Consider the following 19625-nt stretch of genomic DNA (forward strand, 5'->3'; position numbering starts at 1 on the left):
AGGAGGAGGAGGAGGAGGAGGAGGAGGAGGAGGAGGAGGAGGAATCGGTGTGGAGGCGGAAATGCGGGGAATGCGGTCGGCGCGAATGCCGAGGTCGGGGTAATTCTCAATTCCCCAATTTTGTGACCTTTGACCTTGGTGAGTATATCATTACTCGGTGGTTAACTCAATCTGACTGATGTCATCGAAAGTAACTACCTCTCTTTTTCGTCCCAAGGTACAGAGGTACAGACTTTGGGTCTACAACATGACGATCTATACTAAGGTACAGTGCGCATTGCGCATTTTGGCTAGTCGCCCGATTGGGAAATGCCGAGGTTGAGCAATTACTAACTCATATTGAATCACCACAGTCCTCCACACCAGCATACGAAAGTCATGACTGGACATGCTATCGAAAGCCAACTGAAGCAGAGCCATACCCATCGCGAAGACATCAGAGCTCATAGGATCAAACGTTTTTCTCAATAGGATTTCTGCTACGAGTTAGCGGTCTCAGCTGTTATCACGTACAACACTACCAGGAGAGAAAGAAGAAGGCAGAGTTGTCACCTACCCTGCGAGAGATACCCCAGCGTCCCCGCGCTGCCGCGAACATCCCGCGAACGAGTGATCCGATCCAGGTCCGATATCAGGACGCGCATCTCTCCGGTCGGTGTGCGGTCATATACCATGTTTCCGAGCTTTAGGTCCTGGTGCGCGAAGCCCTGTCGGTGGAGCTGGACCAGCGCTTCGACCATCTGCAGCATGACGGGCAGCGTTTGTCGTGCCCGGTTGGCGGGCGGCAGTTCGTTTGCCCACAGTTGCAGACTGCCGCGTACCCTCGGCATGACCATCGCGTAGACGGCTCCATTATGCGCCTGGGTGTCGTTGGGCTGGGGGATCGTGAAGGTAGCGGTGGCCCTGATAACGTGGTCGCCCTGCACCAGATTCATCATATGGGCTTCCCATAGCAGCCATGGGTCGTGCGAGACCTTGACTGCCACGTCCTGCTGACCCAGGAGATCCAGCTGGTGGTTGGATGCGTCACTCAGCGGTATCCAGGTGCCCCCGTAGACAAATCCACTGGCGCCGTGCCCTAGGATATCCTCCTGGTCTATCTCGAGTCAGACTCCGCCAGTGAACACCGTCGTTTGGTAGGGATCCGCATCTTCCACAAGTTCGGACGAGGGAACACGAGACTCGAGGTCCGCGACCAAGACCTTTCGGGCTGTCAAGCCGGTAGAGGTCTGGCGTCGCTGCTGATAGCTCTTGTACGTTTCCCAGGATTCAATGCACTCGGGCACTTTTGGCCCTGGTGGGATGCTTGAACTACTATGTGGCTCCGAACGTGAGGTTGACGATGCAGATCCGAGCCAACTGAGTGACAGCTTGGAGAGACCGATGCTGGTTATCAGCAGGAGCACAGACCGCTTCAGCATCTTCAGACAGCTGTAGGTTGCCTTTTCAAAAGAGAGAACAGCAGGTGAGTACGGGAGCTTGCCTAATCCCCTTTTCGGTCCTCAACAGCGGGCTTCATATGACCACAGGTCAGTCCATTATCGATCTTGAATAACCCGAGAGACCAGGCCTTAACTTATAGCCATATTATCATAGTTCATTACTCTTGCAGGGACATGATTGATATATGGGGCTCTTTCATTCCCGGAAAGGTCGAGTTTGTGCTACTGATGCATCTTGATCTGTCTGAACAGGGTTGCTTGCCTTTTCGAAATTACTTGTGTCTCTCTGACAATCTGAGAACATGCAGGATCTTCCGAGGTGTCAGATAGGAGAAGTCACATCCGCTGATCATCAGGAACTGATCATGAGTCTCCGTAAGTTACGCCGTACCCCGTATTGAATTGGCATCTGCAGTCGTACGACTTAACAAAAAGATCATTGAAGTCAATCACTCGAGAGCACCAAGTACCGGTACTGTGCTTCGACCTACTTCCTTCCCGAGTGCCAGGTGGGCGCATAACGCACCTACTGGCACGGTAGATACATAGTCGATATTATGCATCGATGGGTCAATAATCAAGTATTCTCTGCATAAACTGCCGAGGGAGCGCGATCCGAAACCACGATTAGCAGGTATTAACCCCCGTGTTAGTTGGCTGCTCTGCAGCGAGTATCGACATAGCTCACCATCTCACACCCGTAGAATGCGACCTCGAGACCCTCTACACCTACTCCGCGCAATGCTGGCTCTGGAACGAAACCCAGCAGCTGCAGCGCAGATATCGTGCGTTTGACCTCCCTGCTCTGATCTACGTCGCCGAGCAAGCCGGCCGGCAACAATGCCGTGTGCGCCTCCATCTCCAAACTCCCCGAAGGGAACTTCAACAAAGCGTTGCTGGCGACCATGCGGGATGGCCGGGTAGCTCGTGGTCAAGATCCCCAATCCGAACGCCGGACCGGCCCACTATACCACTGCATAGGAAGTAGCGACGATGCGATATGTGAGTCTCTGTTCCGGATCCAATCACAGACCCAGCACATATAGTAAATCTAACATCCACTTTCAACTCCCACGAAGGCAAGAGAGAACCTCCACCTCCCCGTCCCGCAAGTCCTAGCGTATTGCTCCCGGGCCGGCGACAGCCAGCTAGACGCGGAGTACATCGTGATGGAGAAAGCCCGCGGGATCGAGCTGAGCCGTGTGTGGGAGACTCTCAAGCCGCGCGAGAAACTGTCCATCGTCCAGCAACTCGGCTCAATCACTTCTCGACTTTCTTCGGGGAGGTTTCCAGCCCACGGCTCGTTGTACCTGCGCGAGGACGTCGCCGAGTCCGAGGCTCTCGCCGGTGACGATGTCTTCGCGATCGGACCAACCACCGGCCGAGCATGGTTTGACGACCAGCGAGCGGCGGTGGACATCCATAGAGGCCCCTGTAAGCGCCACCCTCTACTAGCCCCCTATACAAACCCTCGCACATAAACTAAAAGCATCTCAGGGCCGAGCACGAAGGACACCATCCACGCCCTAATCCAGCGCGAACAAGCCTACATCCACCAACTCCCCAGCTTTCCTCGAGACCACCAACAGGGCATCTTCAATGGACCCAGTGGATATTACCCCGCAAAGCAAACCAAGCTGTCGGTTTTGCAAGACTTCCTAAGTATATATCACCACCTCCTTCCCAAAGATGAAGCCCTCAACCAGGGCATACTCTGGCACAACGACCTCCATCTGGACAACATCGAGTATGACGGGCCGAAGCCTGAGCGGTTTGTTCGGCCGAGACTTCCGGAGGGTATCGATGCCCTAAACCCCGCTAGAGAAGAAGGCGGCCGCGGAGATGTTCCTCGCGTAGACGCTGCGGCTTTACTACGAGACGCAGGTGTACAAGGAAGCACCGGATTTGTTGCATGCATTTAGATACCGCGAGACTGTGCAGTCGGATCTACTAGGTCTGGTGAGATCGGTTCTTGATGACGGGGAGCCGCATGTTCGGAGGTTGCTTGCGATTGTGGCGGGGGATGGGGTCTGGAGGCAGCTGGTTGGGGTGTCCCTTGGAGTACACCGAGCGGGACTTGGTGAGGCAAGCTGAAGAGTACGCCAGATGGGAGGGAGATGTTGAGAGGAAAGCCCGGGTGATCGAGGAATTGGGGGTGTATCCGGGGTGGAATGGCGCCGTTCCGCCTGGTGACTATGATGAGATGGCCAGAAGATTGGAAGTGGCTAAGAAGAGGTTCTTGGATCGGGGATCGAGGACCCCTGAGGAACGCAGAGTGTGGGAGAAGGCATGGCCGTTCGAGGATAAGGTTGAATGATGGAAAGATGCGTTGGCTACGACTCATACTTTTCCTCACGACAAAAGCTTAGAAGGGTAAATTGTATCCTCATTCAATTACTGTCTAGATCTTGGATCCATCGAACTCAAATTTGTAGATGACGGTCAGGAAGCATCCCCGATATGCACAAACCTCCACTGACACCGACCTCTCATTCCACCTTCGGCGTCGTGACATGCGTGTGCCCACCAGTCTCCTCTGTTACTTCTTCAGAGGCCCGACCCGCCTCGCCAGTCTCTACGATCTTCTCAGCCGCAGAAGACCTATCTCCACCAAAGACATGCTGCATCTCCTCTAGGGAGTATTGCGAGGTCTATGTCCGGAAGCAATAAATTAGCTTACTCGAGATCACACGCCGATCTAGAAGCCAAGAGAAGAGTAAAAACGTACCTCTTTCAAAAACACGTACGCGTAGACTACCACCGCGTAATTGAAGATGGCAAACATCAGGAACATCCGCCACCCGATGTTGTCGATCGCATGCGGCGTGATCTGCGACATCATGAAATTGAACAACCACTGCGACGACGCCCCCACCGTGACCCCGATCTCCCGCATGCGGCTGCTGAAGATCTCCCCGACGTAGAGCCAGGGGAGCGGACCCCAGGACATGTTGTAGCTGAAGGCTTCGCAGTAGGTCATAAGGATCATGGCGATGCCGGCCGGGGAGGCGTGCGTAGCTGACGCGTTGGTCGGGTGGGTGGCGAGCACGCAGGCGATGATCAGCATGAAGGAGCCCATGGCGGCGGCGCCGACCATGAACGGCCAGCGGCGGCCGACGCGGTCGAGGACGAAGAGCTGGAAGACGCACACGCCGACCACTTTGACCAGCCCGAAGAAGCCCGTCACGAGCTTGCTGGAATTGCCGGCCCCCACCGCTGAGAAAATCTGGGTCGCGTAGTACGCCAATGACGTATTCCCTGTCAGTTGAGCGGCGAACTGGATGGTAAAGGCGATGAACAGGCGGTACCGGTTGGCCGGGAGGAGCAGCTCGCGGAAAGTGAAGCCCTCCTTGATGCGGGCTTCCTCCGCGATGCCGGCCAGGATCTCGTCGAACTCCTGTTGGAGCTCCTCGGTCTCCTCGCCGCCGCGGACCCATTTGAGCGATTCCCGGGCTTGGTCAATCCTGCCTTTGGACGCGAGCCAGCGGGCACTCTCTTTAACGGCCAACATCCCGAACAGAAGGAGGGAAGAAGGCAGCAATTGCAGACCGAGCGCGATCTGCCATTGTTTGGTTGCGGACGGTTGATCCTTGGCCACAGCGTATGTCACCCAGTATGCGATCATGACCCCCAGAGTGAAGAAGAGCTGGAAGCATGCCCCGAGCCGACCCCGAAACTCTTTGGGCGACATCTCGGCCGCGTACACCGGAATCAATACAGTAGCAGCTCCAATGCCGAGTCCGGCGATAACACGACCAGCATAGAAGGTGCCCAGCGTGTGGGAATTGACGACCTGCAGGATGGTGCCAACAGTAAAGACCAAGGAGCTGACAATGAGCCCAAGTCGTCGACCGAGATACTTCGCAATGGGAGTCGTGAAGAAGCAGCCGAAGAAAGCGCCTGCTTGAAGGATGGAAACAGCATTGGAATTCACCGAGGTCTTCTGAGCTGTAGTATATCCGAAATCATTCTGAAATGAGGATAGGGTGAGGACGCCGCCTGATGTAGGGAACTGTATGAGTATCCAAAGATTACACTATTAAGCTTGAGCATGGTATCACCCACTGATGACACCGGTGTCAAAGGCAAAGGCAAAAGAGCCCATGCAACTAGCAGACACCAGGCAAATAGCCCGGAAGAGACCAAGCTTTCGCCCCATCGTGATGGCTCAATCGCTGGCCAGCTGGTTCGTGTACAGGTCGAGATCAACGTGCTCAAGCCAGAAGAGTCCCGAGAGAAATGAGAAGCAGACAGCGCAAGAACGGTGGTTATATAGAACCGGCCGAGAAGCGGGACATAATGGGAATCTCAAGTTATACCCCTGTCATTCCGTGATTGTCGCTTGCGTGCTCCTCGTGCCAGGGCCGGATTGGGCGATGATAGTAGGCTAGGGATCCGTCCATTCATCCCAAATACCTCTTGCCTGTCGTGCAATCAGATAACAGACCACGCGGTGTCAGTGCGGGAAGGCCCCTGTGTATGACTTGTCTGACCAGGCCTTGTCTGCCGTGTCCCCCGCTATCAAGTCATAGACGCAGCTCTAGTGTAAAAAAGGTGTCAGTGAGAGTTCAAGCTTGAGTCTTGATGCGCTCGACTCTGGGCTGGTGGTTGGCTCTGGATTGGCACAATCTGGGCGTCGATGACGTGATAGCCATCGTGACGGTTGCACCGAAGAGCCTTGGCCAGGATGACAGTGGTTCAAAAGGGTTGCGACGAGTTTGTGGCTTTTTCGCGTCTGGATGGAAGTCATCACACAAGACTTCCAAGCCGGAGCTTCGAAATCTTAGCCATCGAAGCAGCGACCACCTTTGGTCTGGGATTGCTTGCTGGCATCGAAAGAGATCACGATTGATAGACTACCCCGCAATCAAAAGATCGACATGTGAGATGCACATGATTGGCGGGGCTGAAGTTGGGGCTGGATCAGCTGGAGTGATTAAGGATAATCAATTCTGTAGCTGCTCATGTACTCCGGAGTAAGATCACTGAAATGGAGGATGAAGATAATCATAATCAAGATGGTGAAGCATAGTAGGCGGGTGTCTGGTGGCCTGGCAGGAGAAGCCTTCTTCCACCCAATCGAGGCAAAGGTCAAGATATAACTCTGTGGTTATTTGACTGTGACATCACGATAGTGAGCCAGAAGCTTTATCGCCAGGTTTGTAATAAGTGAGGTGGAATGTGCTACAAACTTGATGAACAGTAGGGTGATTGATTGTGAATTAGTATAAGATGATGGTTACTGCCTATTTGCACATCCTCTTCCCAAAAAGGATAAGCTTATCACCTGATCTTCAACTTTGATGCCTAAGGCATGAAACCGCCAGGCTGCAATGGTGCCTCGGCTCAGGGGCGAGGATAAGAAAAGGTCCGCGGAGTCTTCAACACGGAGCCCATCTACTCTCTGCTCCGAGGCTGTCGGCGTCAAGCAAAGAAAGGCTAGACTAGTCTGGATGCCTCCGAGAAGAACTGAGTCTAGTCAAGCTTATTATTAATTTATTTCCTGCACGAGCTCACCAACGTGAAGCGCACCAGGATTGTACTACTGCATCTTTGCAGGTTCCACCTCTGAGAATAGCATCGTCGGGCCTAGCCCCCAAGTCCCTAAAGCCGACTGCGCAAAGAAGGCTGTGTCCACGAGGATAAGGGTGAGCCAAACGGGAACAGTCAACAAGCCGAAGCCATCAGTACGGGTAATACGATGGATGCCGAGCTTTGTAGCACAAGACACTTGACTCAATAGCTCCCTGGATGGAGGCCACACTCCAGGAACGATACGATCGAGTGACACAGAGAAATTGGAAACAGTGCCACCAACAAACCGTTCAATGCTTAAGGGTCGGAGTCAGTATGACTCGTTCAACATGATCGGGAATTCCGGCGCGGATCTGCATAACATGGGTGAATGACCTCAGATCCAAAACATAAACACAAATATGGGTTTGAATTTGGACGGATTGAGGTTATGTCCCGTAAACCAAAATTGAAGCAACTATGGATGAACGGTGGTTTTGAATATGCTTCACACGCGAAGATCGTCACTTGCACCACATGGGTGCGGGTCTATCTCGTCATATCCAGTCGATTAAGCTTGAGGTGCTTCTGCAGTTGGGTTTGCCTCTATCGACGCTTGATGCTTTTGTCCGTTCCAGAAGGCGTTGTTCCCAGAGACGCTTCGATTCATCGGCCAGAAAGACAAAGGAAACTTTAATCGGCAATTTGGCGGAACTCTTTTCCCTTGCCACCTTGCGCAAACTGGGTCCCTCGAGAAAAGAAAAAAAAAGTCACTGGTTGCTCGATCACTGTTCATTCTGTATCCCCAGTCACCGGAGAACTGAAAGCGTTGAACTCCGTCCCCGGCGAGACCGACCAAAAAAGCAGATCATGCAGATCGCAGGACAGAGGAGATAAGATAGGGACATCCTCCGCAAACCCCAAATTCAGGTCCTTGTCGAGTTGTCGCAGCAGAGACGGGCCAACATACCGTTCGGGCAAGCACCGGCCGGTGCAGAGCCGGGTTCGATCGATGGATTCATGGATGTTGGCACGCAGTGGCCACTGCGTAAAAAGTTTAATCAGGCTGGGTGGAGACACCGCACCCTCTCCCTTGAACCTCCCTCCCTCCCTCCCTTCCTTCCTCGCTCCACGGTTCCGTATGCCAATAGATCGCTACTGTTTCCATGGTTCACGACTGAGACATCCTGCTTTTCAGGGCATCGGCTGGCTGTCACTTGCTCTTGGGAAATGACACGGTGGGGGTGGCTTTCAGCCAATCCCGCTGCCATCACCATCTCAATCTCCAGGGCTGACAAGCAGAAACAGGAAAATAGCAATTTTAATGCCTCAGGTGTATAAATTTCTCCCAAAAGTGAAACCAAATTCATTAAGCATAGTCGTAGACTGCCTACCATGACAGTTGTGCCCGTCGTCATCAGTATGGTATTCTAGATATCGCACATGGCCAGAAGAGGAAAGACATTATCGGAAAATAGGAACCGAAAAGGAAGAGAAAGAAAAGATAGAAATCTAAAGAGCGAATGGTCTCGTCAAAGTAGGTTGTTCAGTGCTCGTTCATCGTCCAAAAGATGACCCATCAGACACTACCGAGATGTCGACTTGTTTCGTAATACCACGGCCGGCCTCCAGCGCTGAGTTCTGCTGGTAGGCCTCACGCAGGATTTGTTCGACGCTGTCGGCGTCATCATCCCTCCGTTCCTGATTCTGTGATGGCGCAGTGCCATTTTTCGTATTGCCTTTGTTGCCGCTGAAGGGTCCAGTGAGCTCGTAGGAGCGTGACTTGGCATTGCTGGAGAATTTCCTCACAGAGGAGATCAAAAGTGGTCGGATACAAGGGATGGATGAGGTCATGATGATGATCACGTTCTCAGTGTAACCCCAGCGGATCAGTTCCACGCCTCCGGACGCGCCAATATTGGTCACACTAGGCACTTGGTCGAGCTTGGTGGTTTTGATAATAGACGCAATCATAGCGCTGGTGGTGCGGTCTTAGCGCGAGCCGATCAAACGAGGAATGATCCACTTACACAATACCCAAACTCAGCAGGATGATCAAACTGATCTTGATGCGAAGTTTTAGATTCAAATTCCAGAAGATCACAGTAGGGAAAACTGCCAGGAATAAGTCGGTCGCGGTATTGATGGCTGGTTCAAACAATCAGTCCAGAGTTTCGGTCAAATGTGTAGGGGATCAGATGCGTACAGGACTGGAAGTAGGCAAAGCGAATGACCGCAACCGTGTTACCGCAGGTAGTCTCCGTTCCGGGAACCCATAATGCTCGGACATTGCGGCAAATGCTGAGTGGTAAAACGGCGGCGATGATGTTGCAGACTAGCTGCAGCATCATGGCTGTCCAGAGCGCGATCTGGTATGGTTTCTTTCCGCCAAGGATTCCGAGCAAGTAGAGAACGAACGACGAACGGGCAATTCCGGTGCTGAACGTGACGAGCGGTACCTGAATGGCAATGTCTTTCAACACTGCTTCCAAATCTGACAGTTCCAGACTCTCGAGGTCTTTGCCAAAGCCATGCCGGACGGAATTGGTTAAAAGCCCCATGGAAGAGAGGGTTAGAATCTAAGACGGAGACAGACATCACATTAGAGGTAAATTGATAGCAAAAAGGGCCGCAGGTGAATCACTTACCAGGGCCGCAATCATCAGCACATCGTCAATGTGGAAGTGACGAATTTTGATTTTAGCAGCGATGCGGAGAATGAGGATGAATGTGGTGATGCCGACGGCCGCCCAGAGACCACTCAACAGGGCCGGGCCGGCATTCGAAGAACTGTCGGAACTCATCTTGACAAGGAGCACATCCTGGCAACCCTCATTGCTTCAGTGCCAGGTACGAGGTAGATATATCTCCGGAGGGTTGGAAATGCCGAATTTGGGGTTGCAGTTTTAAAAGCTTTCGGGTCCAGGGGAAATACGGTTTTGTGGCCCTGTCGACGGTGACTTGGCGAAGACAAGCAAGCAGTAAGCATACGAAGCACTGCAGTGGCATCAGCCAACAGCAGCCATGGCAGTAGTTAAGATAATTTAAGATTGGCGTTGCCAGAGAACCGTGGCGGATTGGCGAGCACCCAGCCAAAATTTTCGTTCCTCCTCCAATTTCTGAGTCTAACCCTTCCCTTCCAAGTTCCGACACAGCCAATGTAACTCCAGCATGGCAGCTGCAACCCAGCGGTAATGCGGTCCCTTTCCCAATGGGCGGCATGGTCCGATCGATGGGCAGGTCAGGTTCGGTCACTTCGATAGTAGTCTAGTGGTTCTGGGCTTCTGGGCTTCTGGGTTAGCGCCACGCTTGTGGACACAGTCACCACGAGGAGATGAGAACTTTAACCTCCCCCCTGCAGAAATGATCATCACTACCACATGGCATTGAATCCAGTAACCATGCGCAAATGACGCCAATCTAGTCTATCTTTAGGGCGCCGTTAACAACTAAGTTAAATCTTAGTCTTTTAGTCGGTGTGTTCGATCTGCAGTGTCTGCCTCCAGTCTGGATGATCCCTTGCCCCAAGCGTTGGCTTCGACAGGATGCTGGGTCCATGGAGAAGTGTGGGAGGGGGGAGGAGGAGAAAAGAGCAGTGGTGGGTCAAGGTCGAGAATGCGGCAGCTGGTAGGCAGACACATCGGTGACTTCTTTCGCTTGGAAGTTTTCCGCTGTCAGTCGGAAGTCCGTGACTATGGGTACGTGGCCCAGAGGGAAGCTACCATTAGTAGAGATATGTTGACCATGGTTTTTCAAAATCTCTTTACCCCTGAACGTGAACACGAAGAGAAGGTCCTGGCGCTGAGCAGCTGGAAGTTGTGGTCTAGCATCGTGAGACAGGTGCCTTGCCCAATGCGGGTGTCGGGACCGATAAACCGATAAAACTATTATTCAAGGGATGACCGGATGAAATTCAAGCCCGCCTTAGCCGGATGGTGAAAGAGAAGCCCTAGCTAGTAGTAGCCAGCAGCCACCAATGACGCCCAAGGAGTTTGGCTTTTGGAATGGTGTAAAGCCTATTATGGCAGCATGCCAATTGTAGGGCTCGGAAGGCGGCGGAGGGATGAAAGAGTGGATTTTTGGCAATTGATGGCTCCTTGGCACAGTGCCACAGCGAGAGAGTGAGTGAGAGAGAGTAGATAGAGATAGGAAGCTAAAGATGGAATGGATGGAGGCAAGAAGCAGAGCCAGTGAGCCAGACACTGCAGTGGACAGACAGTGAGTGCCAGCCAGGTGGGCACTGGCAGACCTCGGTCACCACTGGAAATTGTCCCCACCAGGCCGAGTGCGGCACTTTGCCTCTTCCAGTTAGCCTGCATCCATCCAGTTGAGCGACTTCCGATTTGCCGAGCTGCGGTACACCTTCTGGCCTGAGTTCCGCTATCGAACTAGACTACTGGTAGACTCCAGGCTCCATCCAGACTCTTCCTCTACGGTCCTCGGTTCTACCACTCCCTCTCTCCTGGTTGATTTCGGTTGACTAAACTCACTAAACTCACTAACTCACTAACCTGACTCCTGCAACATTATTCTCTGCCTGGCTGTGCCTGCATCGCACCACGGATCTTCCCCACTATTCTCCGTTCCCCTCGAACTAAACGCTCTTAGGGAACATCTCCGAGATGGCCTGCTTCCAATAGCTCAGCTCGTTGGATGGATCGTGATATGGTCTGTCCGTTTAGTACTCACCAACTAGAAGTATAAAGTACCTCTACTCCCTTAATCATCTTCAACTTTACATCCCAGTCAATCTTCTAGCAGTCCTTCTACTTTTCGTCCTCACAATGAAGGCTTCCTGGGCTTTGGCAGCAGCCACTGCTGCTCTCACTTCCACGGTCTCCGCCACCGACGCCAGCGATTGCCACTGTCTGCCTGGTGATGACTGCTGGCCCTCCACTTCCAGCTGGGATACTCTGAACAGCACGGTGAACGGTCGCTTGATTGCGACTGTTCCCATCGGTACTCCTTGCCATGCTCCCAACTACGATGCTGCCGCGTGCAAGGAGCTGCAGAGCAACTGGTACTACCCGCAGACCCAGTAAGTTTACACCCCCCCCCTCAAGGACATGCACACGTCTTGCCGCATCAATAAAGCTAATTCCACGCCGCTTTACAGCATGGACACTTCCTCGTCTGTGATGCAAACCTACTTCGCCAACCAGAGTTGCGATCCTTTCACCTCCGTGGATAGACCTTGCCTGCTTGGCAACTATGTGGATTATGCCGTCAACGTCTCGTCTAGCGATGAGGTTGTTGCGGCTATCAACTTTGCCAAGTCCAACAACATCCGTATCGTCATCCGGAACACTGGCCATGAGTAAGTTTGTTTGCACGATGACATATGACGATCCACGGCTAACAGCAGCGTTAGCTATCTTGGTCGTTCCACCGGTGCTGGTGCTCTGGCCATCTGGACCCACCACCTGAACAACATTGAGTATGTTGACTGGTCCGATTCCACCTACACTGGCCCTGCCTACAAGCTCGGTAGCGGTGTCATGGGATTCCAGGTTCTCGATGCTGTCCACGCCAACGGCCACGTTGTGGTTGGTGGTGAGTGTCCCACCGTCGGTCTTGCCGGAGGTTATCTCCAGGGTGGTGGTCACTCTGCTCTGAGCACCTCGTTCGGTCTGGGAGCCGATCAGTCTTTGTCCTTCGAGGTCGCCACCGCTGCTGGCGATGTTGTCACAGCGTCTCGCACCAACAACACCGACCTCTACTGGGCCCTCAGCGGTGGTGGTGCCGGTAACTATGGTGTTGTTCTGTCCGTTACCGTCAAGGCCTACCCCGATGCCACCGTTTCCGGTGCTGGCGTTCAGTTCACCGCGGCCAACGTCACTACTGACGTCTTCTTCGAGGCCGTCGCTCGCTTCCACGAGCTGCTGCCCGCTATGATCGATGCCGGTACCACCGTCATCTACGAGATGACCAACAGCATCTTCCTGATCAACCCTTTGACCGGTTTCAACAAGACCACCGACGAGGTGAAGACCATCCTTGCACCTTTCCTCTCCGCCCTGACCGACCTGGGCATCACTTATGCTGTCTCCTACACCGAGTACGATTCGTACTATGAGCACTACGAGAAGTACATGGGTCCTCTTCCCTACGGCAACCTGGATGTTGGTACCTACAACTATGGTGGTCGCCTGATCCCCCGTTCTGTTCTGGACTCCAACGTGACTCCCTTGGTCTCTGCTCTCCGCAACATCACCAGCGAGGGTATCATCGCTGTCGGAGTTGGTCTCAACGTGACCAGCTCCAACGACGTCGCCAACGCTATCTTCCCCGAGTGGCGCAAGGCGGCCGTGACCATGCAGATTGGTGCTGCGTGGAACGAGACTGCCCCTTGGTCTCAGATGGTCGAGGAGCAGTACCAGATGACCCACCAGGCTGTGCCGCAGCTCGAGGCCGCCACTCCCGGCGCTGGTGCTTACCAGAACGAGGCGGACTTCAACCAGCTGAACTGGCAGGAGACCTTCTTCGGCTCCAACTACGACAACCTGACCCAGATCAAGAACAAGTGGGATCCTGACCACGTGTTCTATGTTCTCAAGGGTGTGGGCAGTGAGTACTGGACCGTGTCGGAGTCGGGCCGTATGTGCAAGGCTTAAATGTCTGTATATGTGTCTTTAAGGATTGCCTTGTCTTCTGGGATGTATATAATGATCGACGTGAAATATAGATTAATTAATTATAGACTCGGATTGCATTTGTCGAGACATCGTTGTTATCAGAAGGATTCGGTCGCTTGAATTTCCAATATGCGTAGGGCATGCTGGTAATGTTACCGTCGATCTACTCTTCCACGTGAAGACGTACTGTTCAATGCCATGGTTTTGACATTGAACATACTCTGCAATCATCCAAATATAGCGAGAATAAGCCAGAAAACATGGGATACGTAAGTCTTGTGCTGCTGCTGCTGAAGTGGTGATTAATGATTTCATGGGCGGCTAGGAAAAGCCTGCCGGACATGAGCTGTCAATTCCACTGCTGAATTGTAAGCCACTAATCAATGTTATCCAACATCATGCAGTAATATCGAGTGCCTGCCTTCCTGCAACATACGCCAAGGGTCCAAATCCATCAATAAACGATTGTGCTGCATGATCAGCCTCAATTAACCGAAATGGAAGACAGGAGATTAAGAGGACAATCCATTGCGCGTCCGGTGGCCATCGACCACCAATCAAGGGGTCTAGCCCCCTCTCCGCCTACCGGAACAGGCAAGAACCATCACCGCCCGGGGGATGATCCGACAAATCGAGTCCACTCAACTATACTGCCTTGAGGCCAGTCCCTCCTCTTCTTCCCTTCTCTGTGCCGTCCCTGTTTTAATATCTCTTTGCCCCCTCCCCCCGCTTTCTGCGATGTTTTATATTCTTCTTGACCGTCGCTATCTTCTCTACAGTTGACTTCTGTCATTCTTTCGACCAGTCCTTCCCTCCGCCCTCTGGGGATACACTCTTTTACCCCCCTCCCCCGTATAACCGTCTGTATATACAACATACCCACAAATCGCCGATGATCGATAATCGACCAGCATGATCCGCACACTCGCCCTCGCCAGCAGCGCGGCGCTGCAACTTCTCCTCTTCCTTGCACCCCCGACCGCGGCCGACAATTTCCCGTATGTCGGATACCGAACCGCGGCGTTCCTGCCCCCCCAACTCAAAGTCACCAAGACCGGCGCCACGGACCCGGGGTACATCTTCGTCGGGCCGCGGGGCAACCAAGGGCTGGGGACGGCGGCGCTGATCTACGACGAAGACGGGCAGCTGGTGTACGAGGGCCCGCCGGAGGTGACGGCCAACTTCCGGACGCAGCGGCTGTACAACGAGGACGTGCTGACGTTCTGGGCGGGGGACATGACGGACCTGGGGTTCGGGTACGGGACGGTGCACATCCTCGACAACACGTACCGGGAGATCTACACGGTGACGCTGGGGGGCAACTTCGTGTCGCCGTTCGCGGAGCCCCGCGACTCGTACATCGACCTCCACGAGAGCCACATCACGGACCGCAATACGCTGCTGGTGACCGCGTACAACGTCACGCAGCACGACCTGACGGCCATCGGGGGCGCGCCGGACGACTACATGCTGGACGGCATGTTCTTTGAAATCGACATCGCCACGAATGAGATCGTGTATGCGTGGAGCGCGCTGGAGCATCTCGCGGAGATTCCGTTGGAGATCTCGAAGCAGGGGCTCGGCGCCGAGTACGGCACCAAGGAGAAGCCGTGGGATGCGTATCATATCAATTCGGTGGAGTTGATGGACGAGGGGTATATCATCTCGTTGCGGCATTACTGGTCCGGGTTTTACATTCACAATAATGGCACGGTGATGTGGCGGCTTAGTGTAAGTGCATCCTGATCTTCGTGCTTGAGTTGAGTTCCTTCGATGTGTGAGGTCTAACCTCGTCCAGGGGGAGAAGAACACGGGCGACTTCGAGATCGACGACAAGGCGGCCTTCTCGTGGCAGCATGACATCCGCGTCTACAATCAGACGGCCGAGGGCATGGTGCTGAGCCTGTTTAACAACGCCAACACGCCGACGGAGACGGTGGCGGCGACGACGGGGCTGAGCTTCTACGTCGACCTGGTCGCCCACAAGGTGTCGACGCTGCGCGCGCTGTCGGACGCCGGTGACGTGATCCACAGCGTCAGCCAGGGCAGCTTCCAGCTGCTCAGCCCGGAGTCCGGGCATGTGGTGCTGGGGTACGGGTCGATCGCGCGGGTCAAGGAGTACGACGCGCAGGGCCGGGCGGTGCTGACGGCGCAGTTTGGCGAGGACAACGCGGTGGCCTCGTACCGCGGGTTCAAGTGCCCGTGGAAGGCGACGCCGTTCTGGCCGCCGGCGGTGGTGGCGATCCGCACGTCGGACGACCAGGCGACGGTGTCGATGAGCTGGAACGGGGCCACAGAGTATGACAACTGGGCGATCTACGAGGTGGCGACGGACGGGGAGGCGAGTTTCGTGAAGAGCGTGCCGCGGGCGGGGTTCGAGACGACGGTGCATTTGAGCGGGCTGACGAGTCGGTCGATGCAGGTGGTCGCGCGCGAGGGGAATATCCCGTTGGGCATGTCGGCGGTGATAGATGTGTAGGGTGTATAGATGCATAGCTAGAGCTAGACTCGCTGCTGCACAGTGTACATTAGACTGTACCTTTTCATTGGAAAGACACCTTAGATGCTGCTTACCTTTTCTATTATACTCTGCCCCACACTTCTATGCTTGTACTCCACTAGAGCTTCTGTACAACCGATGAAGGAGCACAGTCGAACCGACAGTTACAACTGACGTCGGCCATGTCGTAACCGTACATGAGTAGAATCGCACAGTGATCCGAGCCGTCCGACGTGTCCAGCTGTATAGCATACGCATACACTATTCACTGGAAAAAATGAGCTATACGTACGCTACAGTGAAGCTATATAAACACCTTCGCCTCCAGCTCATACACAATACACAACTATACACCTCATTCCACCACCAAGCCCTAACCAACCAACCAACCAACCAACCAACCTTCAACACAACAAGCACACAACCACCCTCTCACCTCCTCCCTATAACCCCAAACCCTCAACCCAACCCCAACCTCCAAAAATGCACCTTCTAACCCTCCTCCTCCTCCTCCCCCTCACAACAACAAGAACAACAACAACCGCAACCCCCCTCCCAACTTCCCAAATCAAACCCGCCAACGCCACAATCCACAACGCATGCCCCTTCCCCATCTACCTAACGCCAGTCTCCTCGACGACACCCCCGGAAACCTGTCTGCCCCAAAACACCACCTGGACGGAACCCTACCGCCACGACGCGCAGACCGGCGGGATCAGCCTGAAGCTCACCACCGTCCCGAACGGGCTGTACACGGGCGCGCCGCAGACCATCTTCGCGTACAACTACCTCGAGCGGATGGGCCAGGTGTGGTTCGATCTGTCGGATGTGTTTGGGGATCCGTTCAGGGGGGTTCGGGTGCGGCTGGGGCCGATGGGGCCGGGGAATGGGAATGGGACTGCACCGCCGCCACCGGGGAATGCGTCGGAGATGATTGTGTGGGAGGATGGGGTGCCGCCCCGGGGTAGTCAGGTGAGGGTTGTGGGGGCGGAGGTGGGGGTGGGGTTGGGGGTTTGTGTTTGATTCTTCTTCTCTTTTTATCTAGCGGGGGTTTTGGGGGGGATGGGGGATGGGGGATGGTCTTGGGGAGTGGGGGAGGGGGGTGTGTTGTTTGTTTGGGTTATGGGGGTTTACATTTGGATTCTTTGTTTGTTCATTGTTGGGGGTAGGGGTAGGGGTAGGGGTGGGTATAGGTTGGAGAGGGAGATTGATAAGTACTATAGTCTTTGGTTGAAGGAATGGATTGTGGTTCAGTCTTGGTTTGATATTGAGCTGTTGGGACATTACAGTAAGCAAGATGTGGATGTGTGGAGAAAGGAGACGCGAGCTACGAATTTACAATGCAATACTTTCTTCTACAAGAGACGAGAGAGCGAATTGTGATGAGTTGTGATCAGTCTCAATCATGTTGATGTATGAAATACGGCAAAGGAGGTACGATCTACATCCGTGACGTCGCTTCAAAGCTGGCTACGAAATACGGCTACGAACACGGCTACAACCTAAATGCCCGCATGTTCCGCCGTCTCAATCATCCGGTCCAAGGCCTCCAATATCTGGCCCCGGTCCTCCGACTCCACGCAGCCCAGCGACCGCCGGCACGTCACGACCGACACATACTGCAGCACGGGACAGACCTCCTTCATATGCTTCAGCACCTCCGACCACAGCGTAGCACTGCCGTGGGCGTACGTCACGCAGATCTGCACGCGCTCCAGCGTCGGGCCGTACCTTCCCAGCCACTCCATCAGGTCCTCGAGGTTGATGTACGAGCCCGCGACCTCGACCCGCTTGAGCGGCGCGGGCGCACGCAGCGACGGATCCTCACCGGCCCAGATCGCGCAGCGCAGGGGGATCACGTAGGAGCGAAAGAACACTTGCGGCGAGACGACGTGCTTGAACTCCTCGAGCTGCGAAGCGTTCTGCAGGATCTCCGGCAGTAACACCCGCAGGTACTCGATGGCGCCGTTGTCCTCGGGCTCGTAGACGTGCAGCTGGCGCAGCTCGGTCCAGATGCCCGAGATGTTTGGCGGCAGGTACGGTTGGGGCCAGTCGAGGAGCTGGATGGCGCGGCGCTCGGGCGCCTGTCGCCGGAATAGCACCAGGTAGCGGAGCGGGATCTGGCTGACGGCCAGCATGCGGCACAGCGCGTGCAGGCTCAGCATGTCGTCCATCCGGTCCGCCTGGTCCGGCGCGCCGTAGTAGAGCACCATCTCCCGGCACCGCGCCAGCTGGTGCTCCAGGGTCTGGCCCAGCTTGCGCAGCGCCGCATCCGTCCAGAAGCTGTCGCACGGGGCTTCCGGCGGATACACGGCCAGCCGCTGGGGGAATCTGTGGTAGAACTCGTGCTTGGCGATCTCGTCCACCTTGTCGTAGCCCCGCGCATCGAGGGTCATCGACAGAGTGCGCAAGCCGCACTGCGCGAAGGGCTGCAGTGCCTTGGCGCTTACCTTCCGGGATACTGTGCGGAGGCTGGTCAGGGTTTCAACCGGGAGGTGCTGCGCCATCTGCCAGAACAGCTCTACGGGCATATTCTCCAGATGGGGGGGAGGGGCCGACTCGCCCGACTCCGGATTGGGGGGGTTTGCAGGTCTACTAGACTCCATTTTGGGATTTCTACAACACGTATGCGTAAAGGCGCCAGAAGGGTGTCGGAAGAGGTGTCAATAACAGAGGTGTGAGGGAGATGGCGACGGAAGTATGGGCCGGCGAGGCAGAGTGCTTCTGTAGCGTAGCATTTATACTCTCCATGATTGCCTGTAAACTGGGATTGATCTATATACTGTCGTTAGTTCTTGATAAACACTGATCAACCGAGGAAGGACAATAAGATTGTTTGATTTGACAAAGAGCCAACCTTTTTGTCAAGTTGCTGTCCCGGATCGGATCCCTTCGAAGTAGGCCTTATGCTTTGTACAGCTCTGAAAAAGCCCACTATATTCATTGTGTCTAGAGGGGCTGACGTTCGTCTCAGCCATGTGCCTTGTCGAATGATAGAGCTGAAGAAAACAAAATTGAACCCGAAGCGACGGCGAACTGAAGACATCGACATAGATTGTCGAAGTTTGAGTAGATCGAGCTGAGATGTATGACCCATAGTCGCAAGGCAAGCCTGGCATCTTGATGGCTTGTGTTAGAGACAATCGTAGCTGTGGAGACAATCATTGTTAACTATGACAATGAGGGTTGAAGGCGACGGAGAAACCGCTCAGGTCAAAAGAGAGCCATTAATTCAAGTGGCTATCGCAGCATCCAAGTTTGGAATCTCGAACCATTGCGTAGGGTGTGGGGTGAAGAGCCAGACAAGACTCCAAAAGTAGTCCTGAACAGCATGCACAACGCTTGTCATTGCTTGGTAAGGCAACCGGAGAAAACCCTCGGAGAATTGCTGCATGATGCATGCATCTAGCCACCGTGAGGGGTAGTCCATAGATAGATTGGTAGATGGCAAAGGAGTATGATGTGCATGGGGTGAGGAGAAGAGTAAAAGGCGGGGAAGAACACGAACAGACAAAGCAAGCAACCATCAACTAT

General features: G+C 54.2%; 8 protein-coding genes across 8 annotated transcripts; 4 read left to right on the forward strand and 4 right to left on the reverse strand.

The window, feature by feature from the left end:
* Positions 1-255: 255 nt before the first annotated feature.
* Positions 256-1535, reverse strand: BO95DRAFT_489589 (kinase-like protein; the record flags this gene model as incomplete). Its single annotated transcript, XM_025590578.1, has 3 exons — positions 1128-1535; positions 557-1091; positions 256-479 (listed from the first exon to the last, which is right to left on the reverse strand). Exons 1-3 carry the CDS (start codon positions 1419-1421, stop codon positions 256-258), a joined length of 1053 nt encoding a protein of 350 aa, XP_025436305.1. The 5' UTR covers positions 1422-1535.
* A 209-nt stretch (positions 1536-1744) lies between these two features.
* On the forward strand, positions 1745-3759 carry BO95DRAFT_486701 (uncharacterized protein; the record flags this gene model as incomplete). Its single annotated transcript, XM_025590466.1, has 8 exons — positions 1745-1817; positions 1858-1979; positions 2077-2289; positions 2424-2444; positions 2522-2876; positions 2940-3295; positions 3327-3401; positions 3505-3759. The coding sequence occupies 8 exons, from the start codon at positions 1745-1747 to the stop codon at positions 3757-3759; spliced, it is 1470 nt and encodes a 489-aa protein (XP_025436306.1).
* A 50-nt stretch (positions 3760-3809) lies between these two features.
* Positions 3810-5813, reverse strand: BO95DRAFT_40199 (putative MFS sugar transporter). The gene is made up of 3 exons (XM_025583878.1): positions 5508-5813; positions 4171-5441; positions 3810-4093 (listed from the first exon to the last, which is right to left on the reverse strand). Exons 1-3 carry the CDS (start codon positions 5599-5601, stop codon positions 3932-3934), a joined length of 1527 nt encoding a protein of 508 aa, XP_025436307.1. The 5' UTR covers positions 5602-5813; the 3' UTR covers positions 3810-3931.
* A 2592-nt stretch (positions 5814-8405) lies between these two features.
* On the reverse strand, positions 8406-10165 carry BO95DRAFT_40219 (uncharacterized protein). Its single transcript, XM_025583883.1, has 4 exons — positions 9605-10165; positions 9163-9535; positions 8987-9104; positions 8406-8934 (listed from the first exon to the last, which is right to left on the reverse strand). The coding sequence occupies exons 1-4, from the start codon at positions 9758-9760 to the stop codon at positions 8514-8516; spliced, it is 1068 nt and encodes a 355-aa protein (XP_025436308.1). The 5' UTR covers positions 9761-10165; the 3' UTR covers positions 8406-8513.
* A 1215-nt stretch (positions 10166-11380) lies between these two features.
* Positions 11381-13664, forward strand: BO95DRAFT_426101 (putative isoamyl alcohol oxidase). Its single transcript, XM_025584741.1, has 3 exons — positions 11381-11994; positions 12073-12273; positions 12328-13664. The coding sequence occupies exons 1-3, from the start codon at positions 11741-11743 to the stop codon at positions 13568-13570; spliced, it is 1698 nt and encodes a 565-aa protein (XP_025436309.1). The 5' UTR covers positions 11381-11740; the 3' UTR covers positions 13571-13664.
* Positions 13665-14288: 624 nt separating this feature from the next.
* On the forward strand, positions 14289-16118 carry BO95DRAFT_401722 (arylsulfotransferase family protein). The gene is made up of 2 exons (XM_025583875.1): positions 14289-15322; positions 15390-16118. Exons 1-2 carry the CDS (start codon positions 14504-14506, stop codon positions 16068-16070), a joined length of 1500 nt encoding a protein of 499 aa, XP_025436310.1. The 5' UTR covers positions 14289-14503; the 3' UTR covers positions 16071-16118.
* Positions 16119-16317: 199 nt separating this feature from the next.
* On the forward strand, positions 16318-17114 carry BO95DRAFT_489600 (Bys1 family protein; the record flags this gene model as incomplete). The annotated part of the gene is made up of 1 exon (XM_025590579.1): positions 16318-17114. Exon 1 carries the CDS (start codon positions 16575-16577, stop codon positions 17112-17114), a length of 540 nt encoding a protein of 179 aa, XP_025436311.1. The 5' UTR covers positions 16318-16574.
* A 373-nt stretch (positions 17115-17487) lies between these two features.
* BO95DRAFT_40264 (uncharacterized protein) lies at positions 17488-19048 on the reverse strand. The gene is made up of 2 exons (XM_025583895.1): positions 18949-19048; positions 17488-18866 (listed from the first exon to the last, which is right to left on the reverse strand). The coding sequence occupies exon 2, from the start codon at positions 18695-18697 to the stop codon at positions 17594-17596; it is 1104 nt and encodes a 367-aa protein (XP_025436312.1). The 5' UTR covers positions 18698-18866; positions 18949-19048; the 3' UTR covers positions 17488-17593.
* Between the last annotated feature and the right edge of the window lie 577 nt (positions 19049-19625).

Source organism: Aspergillus brunneoviolaceus (genome assembly GCF_003184695.1).
Source record: "Aspergillus brunneoviolaceus CBS 621.78 unplaced genomic scaffold BO95scaffold_122, whole genome shotgun sequence".
Classification (NCBI taxonomy): Eukaryota; Fungi; Ascomycota; class Eurotiomycetes; order Eurotiales; family Aspergillaceae; genus Aspergillus; species Aspergillus brunneoviolaceus.